Source organism: Nothobranchius furzeri, chromosome 14, assembly GCF_043380555.1.
Source record: "Nothobranchius furzeri strain GRZ-AD chromosome 14, NfurGRZ-RIMD1, whole genome shotgun sequence".
NCBI lineage: Eukaryota > Metazoa > Chordata > Actinopteri > Cyprinodontiformes > Nothobranchiidae > Nothobranchius > Nothobranchius furzeri.
The window spans coordinates 933,711-941,073 of NC_091754.1; the positions used below are offsets into that span (position 1 = coordinate 933,711).

Sequence of the window (7,363 nt, forward strand, 5' to 3'; positions counted from 1 at the left end):
TCAGATTACATGCCAAGATATTTTGTGTTGCCTTTGTGTGAGCCAAGGTGTGCTGCTCTCGTGTTGTCTTCCACCAAACGTTAAAAGTGCCTGACAGAGACGAGTTCTCAGCAGGACCTGTGTGCAGCATGTCGGAGGCCAGGAAATCGTATACTTCCTGCTCCTGCTCAGCTGCTCCAGGAGGAGATTACAGTAAACTAAATAATTAACCGAAACAAGCTGCCAAACATCAAGTATTGAATGGGTGGTTTATATGCTAACAATTAAGATGGCATGGGAAGAACTTTCTTGTCTAAAAGAGAGATCTTGTCAGCCAAATGCATCCTCTTCCATCTACCTGAAATTTCGCTTCACTTAAAAAGATCAAGAACAACTCCTTTGGTGTTTTAAGCATTATGCTGATCAATAATTAAGCAGGCTAAATTAATAATGAAGGCTGAACAAGCACAGCAGTGAGACATCCTCTCTTGACCCCTCTCTTGCTGGGGGGTATTTTTATATAACTCTGCAACAGGTTTTCATACATTCTGTTACCTCCAAGTCCGGCTGGGAGAAGTGAAAGAAAAGTAAATGTTCTAAAAATAGATGAATCAATCCGAGAAGATTTCCTTACGTTACACAACTTTGAACCTCATGGCTGAACTGTTACCCGTAGATCCTTGTCTGATTAGACAGCAAGAGGCCTGTCTTGTCTTATAACTCATTACTGCTACTGTTTACTGTCAGGAGTGTTGACCTGCATGCAAGACAACTGCTTTTGACCACTGCAGTAACAAATCTTGGAGCCAGATGGCCAATTCTCTGCAGACTTCTGGTAAATCTCATCCCTGGATGGGATTTATAGGAAGCTTTGCCTATTCTACACTTATCACTGCCACTTCAGCCATCAGGTCAACACACAGACTTTAGGATAAAGAGGAACAGCGGTGTGGCAGCAGATACAAAAAGGCATCTGTTGGGATCATTTAACAGTGAATGACCACAACCCACAGACAGATCTCAGTCATCAGGCGGAATCTAAGGCTGCTCTGCATGCTATTGGACAATGAACCATGTGGCGGACTGACCGCTACAGATGGTCAGCGGGACACGTAAGTACCTCTATCTGCTCTTGAGTCTAAGGCTGATGCTAAAGTTGTTTCAAACAAGTCGCCGCCATCTTTGTTTTTTAACTCAGTCGTAGTAACATCCCGCCCACAAAAATCGATAAGAGAGCTGTGATTGGCAAGAAGTGAGACTGTTTGGGCCAGTGGTGGATGTGCTGAGGCTCCTATGGAGCGTGGCTAGACCGCCCTGCAAAGCTAAAGCGTTTTGCTTCTGCGGCGGTCTATCTAGATTTCTAGGCTATTGCTTGTGTGAGACAGAACGTTCACTGACTCCTGTCTTAAAGCTGCAATGGCAAATTTGGAAAACAAATAAGCTTGAAACTTTTTTTTTCATGTCTCTTAACAAACATTCTAACATAGTAAAAAGGATTAAAGTGGTTCTCTCGGATTTGTCTAAAATCCTCAGCCAGTAACATGGCTCGGACTCAAAAGCTATGAGACCTTCTGGTTGTCGGTCTTTTCGAAACACCGCACTTCCCTGGGTCCTCCACTCATTACACACTTGTGTATTTAGCACCAGAACACCTCTGGTGTGAGAGGTTCTCCACTCAATAATATCAGAGAAGGAGAAACAGCCGGCTGCTACCACTTCAACTTCAGGAAAAACACCTTGTGAAGTCACGGACAACAAAAGACTTTTGGACCTGGAAAACAGCAACTGGTGTTTAGCGCTCTCTCGTTTCCGCTGGCAGAGACGCCTCAAGGACGATACCCGAGGGGAGGTGTGGGTGATCCATTACTGTGCAAACCTATCCCGTTCTGTAGATTCGCTACAGCAGCTTTAACAGAGTTGAAAATACTTTGATCAGTAAATCGATGCTCATGCAGAAGAAGAAGTCATGTTTCCTTTACAAAACGAATGGTGCACTGCCATGTGCACCACAAGACCCTGAAGGACAGTACGTGGAACAAAGCCATTACTAATTTTAATATTTTGCTGGGCCTTGTTTATTTGTGAGCAAGTGAAGTTTTCATTTTGATATTTTGGCACATAGATGAAACAGCCACAACATCACAGGGATACGCTAACATCAAGGCAGCGCTCTTTCCCTGGAGGCCCGTAGTTATGTCAGCATGACGATACCAGAGTGGCTCCATGGACGCTGAATGGGTACTGCTTGACTGGCTTGCATGCAAACCAGTTCAATCTCCTGCTGAGGATGTTTGAAGGATCATGTGGAGCGAATTCGAGCAACAATCACAGATTATGGAGCATGTTTAGTTCAGTATGAATGGATAAAACTGCAAAAATGAGCATTCTGTGATCCAAATGATACGAAATACCTAAAGTCAGGGCTGACGTATCACAATGATCCCAAATCAGTATGTTTAGAGTTCACGATTATCACAAACCTTTAGACATTATTCCAGAGACAAAATCTGATTTCATGTCTATCGCTTCACTTACAGAATCGAGGTCTGAATCTATCTAAAGGTCTGCTTTAATGAAAAGCTTCAGTGGTCATGCTGCAAATCATCTAAATACATAAACACCCCTTCCATCTTTCTCAAATGCAGCTCAGCTACAAGTGCTGCCTTATTTTCCTTTGTCTTAGCACAAAACGTGACGCTGAACTCAACACCAACTCATTTTCCAGTCACTCGTTATGTCTGAAGGGAAAGGTGTTGCACATTAGTGCTAAAACGCTTCATCCGCACACACAAATCGATAATTAAGGCCTGGAATTATTGCTGGTTTATTAATGCGATGCAGCTGGAAGTGCCCTATCTAGTTGTTGTTTTTTTTCCTTCTGGACAACAACTTGTTATGATTTATTCTGATTGATCCTTAGATGCACGTTGGTGTTGGTGTGAGTGTATACGTCTGTGCACACTCTTCTCAGTTTCTGCACTTAAGCCTCCTCAAGGCGTGTTGGATAAAAGCCTTCGCCGAAATGCACGAGTGTGTGTCAGGAAGTGGGTGGGAGGGCAAGTGTGTATTAGGGCAGGATGGGTACCATTATCGGTCATTACTGTACATGCTAAAAACCATCACCAGCATCGACAGCATGCACAGAATGAAGCTCTGGCACAATACCATACACATGTGGGATGGAGATAATCTGAGGGTGTATCTGAAAATGATCAATTACCAGGCTGAACCACCGGAAAAATACAACTAATATGTTTAACCAAATTAGCTCATCCATCACCGGGATTGGCATTCGTTGCATCTTTTGGAAAATATATGTTTTACTAATCTCTTTGCTTTGATGAAGCTTGACCCAAATGTTTGTCAGAAATTAATAGTTCAAACTTTTCTTCCTGGTTTCTGGGCAGTCAGAGATAAATTCATCATTAAAGCCACCAGAGGAGCAGCCAGTCACTAAAACATTCTGATCATACAGATGAAACACATCGAGATGTTTCTCCTTTCTGTGAAATGCCAACTCTAACGATGGCAAACTCTTCAAGCTGCAAATGGCACCATGACTCCGTATCGATGTCTGGATGTGAAGAGCCATCATATCAATACCGCTGTGTGTGTGTGTGTGTGTGTGTGTGTGTGTGTGTGTGTGTGTGTGTGTGTGTGTGTGTGTGATCGGCTTGGAGCTATTTTAGGGGCTCAGACTTGGACGGGCGACAGGGGAAATATATGGCGACGAGGCGCAGAGCTGCAGCTCGGCACGCGGCTTTTATTTATTTGTTGGTTTGTTTTTAGGGTTTAGGGTGCAGAGAAGGAAAGAAAAACGAGTTTACAGCTCCGTGGTATAAAAAATCTGTTTTATGAAACATCTGGCGCGCAGTAAAGCTAGATTTATATATTCCAGTTGGCTCGTGCACTAAACTTAATGCTCAGTCTGAGTAATGATGCGGACGAGACGTCCATAAGGTGACCAGGATGTGAAAGTTGCCCAGCATCCTCGTGAACCCCGTGCTATTCACGCTATGCGTAAGTCCAGCATCCTTCCTAAACGCGCTGTTTCTCCTCTGAGCTGGAAGCTGCACGACTAACAGGACTCAAGAGACCCAACACCAAAGAGAAGTCTGCAGCCTGGCCGCATCGTGGGGGGGAACCCGCAGCATGGATCCTCCTCCACTCACCAGGATGCCAGAAAAATGAAGCACAATAACCAGCTGGTGCGGACATTCTGTGTTTAGCAATGACGGTTGAAGTTTAAATGGTGTTCGTGCAGAGCCGTGAGAAAAGCAGCAACTCTGCCTAAGAGGAATGACTCTCACCGGAGCAGTTCCAGCCGGTCGGCGTCTGGCAGTCACTGAGGGAGGACGGGAAGGCGCGTAGCTGCTCCACAGGTAAAGTAGCGAGAAAGGAAACGAGGGTGATCCTGAGCCAGCCTCCCGCCGTCCCGCCCCACCGGCGCAGCCGTCGGCGCTCCTCAGGCGGTGCCTGCGCAGCCACAAACAGACCCATCTTTCACTGGCCGCGAAAGACGCGCAACGGTAGCTCCAAACCCGACAGGTTCCGCGGGGCGCCTAAAGACCCACAGCAGAACATGTTCCGTGCGAGACCGTGCGCCCCATGTAGCAGTGCCCCGGTTTGGGTCGACCGGTCAAACGGTGTTCCGCCCAGATCCGACGGGAAGCTGCAGTCAGGGATAGTAATGATAAAAAAGGGTGATGGAGGAGGGTGATGTGGGAAACAAAGTTAGTGAGGGGACTTGATGCTGAAGAGAGGAGCGAAACGATGGAAAATAAAAGTAACTGGTGATGGGGAGGGAGGGGGGGGGGTAAGATGCAAAAGTGAAGAGATGCAGCCGGAATCCCACAGGCTGGGTCTGGAGACGGCGGCAGCGGGGGAGTAGTATCCGAGCAGCGGTCCTCCCGTTCACTCTGTGGTGCGTTCAGAGTCGCAGCCACTTGGTGTTTCTCTCTCCCTCTCTCACCAGCAGCTGGTTATGATCACGTGGGGTGTGATGCGCGGAGGGAGGTGGGGGAGCGCCCCTCAGTGACAATTGAAATGTCTTAGTACTGATGGAGCAGACAAAAACAGAGCTACAGGCTAAAGGAAATAAAAAAGAAATAAAACCCATTAAAGATGGGCTCAGCCCCACCCGTTGGTGATGGTTACCCCACAGGTACACAATACAGGGATGAAATCCTCCCTTTGTAATTGGCCAACAGCATTAAAGAAAAGTCTGCAGGAACTGATTCGCCCTGCCTGCCTTTGGGTAATTGCTCCTCTTTGAAACAACACTGGTGCAGCTCTTGGGCCTCCACCTCCCAGCAATGTAAAATACCCTAATATAGTTAATTTATTTGGGGAATGGGGCTGCTGTCACGTGGGGGCAGGATGTGGCATGTGTTCGGCCACAAAGACCAGAAAGGCTCCGACATCTGCAGGAGGTTTCGAGGTCAGCAGGTTGAGAACACTCACCCTTTGAATTGAGGAAATTGGAAGCCACGCAGAAGAAAACATGAAACAAAGGGGTTGTTGTTGAAGCCTGTCATGGCCGTAACGGGACTTGACCTCATGATGTGATGGAGACAACACCGCAGTTGCATTTATACAAATAATCCTTTTACAGCTCGTCATTTGAAGATTATTACACGGTTCTTTTCTATGCTAATAGGGTTCGTGACACAATCAGTAGCTGAAAATAGCATCGCATAAGAGTTCCTCTGTCTTTTATCTTTAGTAAAGAAGCATGCCAAATGCATATGAAGTTGTAGGAGTGTTGGCAGCATGACCAGATTATTCAGATTATACCAGATTATTCAGACACTGAATTGAACCGGCCAACGGCTGCAATGTAAAATATAAGAAATGGGAACTGTATTTGATATAGCGCCTTCTAGGGTCCTGGAACCCCCCAAGGCACTTTACAACCCAATCAGTCATTCACCCATTCACACACACATCCACACCCTGGTGATGATGAGCTACAATGTAGTCGCAGCTGCCCTGGGGCGCACTGACAGAAGCGAGTCTATCGTGCACAGGCACCACCGGTCCGTCCGACCACCACCAGCAGGCAAGGACAGCGACAGACCGAGTGGGGCTCAAACCTGCAACCTTCCGATTACGGGGCGAGCTCAACTCCTGAGCCACCATCGCCCACAATAAAAATAAAATGGTAGTTGGATTTATTAATTTGTTAGCCCACTAACCGTAGCAGTAGCAAACAGATTTTGCTCTGCAGGCCGGTCTAGCCATGTTTCATTCAAGCCTCAGCAGGTCTTCCTTTGGCTAAACCTGGTTGGTGTCTGGCCAATCACAACAATCTGCAGTTGTTGGGTGCTACAATCAATCAATCAATCAATCAATCAATCAATCAATCAATCAATCAATCAAAGCTTTATTTATAAAGCGCCTTCCGCAACCCTGTCAGGAAGCCCAAAGCGCTGAACATGGTACAGTTGTAGGTAAATATATTGAATAAATCAACAATAAAAGCAATACAAATGACAAAATACAAATTACAAAATAGGTGAAACATTCTGGTACAGGACAGATGGGTAAAACAATGGATAGAGTGAACCAATGAAAACTGTGAAATAAATTCAACGTAAACGAGGGCCAAAAGCAAACATGTTCAGGAAACGCCAAGCGGAGGAGGTGGGTTTTTAGGCGACTCCAGTGGCGGTTCTACATGGAATTACTCCCTGGGCGAGGCCCCCTTTGAGCGCCCCCCCCCCCACCACCACCACCACCACCACCCCACCTGCACGCACACACGCATGTTTTCTACAAACAGGCATGTTTTATTAGAACAACCATTGAACACTCATTTTTCTAAGTTGCACATATTTACATTAAAGAGCAAGTCACTCCAAATCAACATTTTTTTCCTGATAAACTATATAAATGAGTGTCTGATCGTGCTGCAGATATGTGTAGTCAATAATTCGGCACTTTAGTGCATCTTAAATGTTCAGCCTAAAACTGTCAGTGTTCCACCGTCGTCAGGTAAAAACTCAGCACTGCATTTGAATTTAAATCTGCCGTCGCTATTGGCTAAGAGGTACATTATGATGTTGCAATGTCGTGAGTGTGTGTATTTGTTAGCGGCTCCACCCTCTCGGTCTGCTAGGCAACAGCATTTGTTGCATTTTTCAAACAGGAAGTGGGAGTTGAGTAAGAATCTGGTAGGGGGTGACTTGCTATGAAGCTGTCAGAATGTAAAAAAACAAACAATAACTAAAAATTAAGAATATATGAACATAATATATAATAAATATTCTAAATAGCAAAAATATTTCACACATAACAAACTAAAGATAATCACTACAGCATTGCACTTAGAACAGAAAACACAAACTAAAATTAAAACCTAACCTTGATGCAAAGTCATCAA

General features: G+C 45.4%; 1 protein-coding gene across 1 annotated transcript in view; it reads right to left on the reverse strand.

Annotated features, from left to right (window-relative positions):
* The window catches only part of tmeff2a (transmembrane protein with EGF-like and two follistatin-like domains 2a), a 184,478-nt gene extending 179,850 nt beyond the window's left edge, over positions 1–4,628 (reverse strand). Inside the window, exon 1 of the mRNA XM_015965494.3 lies at positions 4,290–4,628. Within this exon, the coding sequence (XP_015820980.1) occupies positions 4,290–4,479 (190 nt within the window). The 5' untranslated portion in view covers positions 4,480–4,628. The remainder of the gene's footprint in view (positions 1–4,289) is intronic.
* Between the last annotated feature and the right edge of the window lie 2,735 nt (positions 4,629–7,363).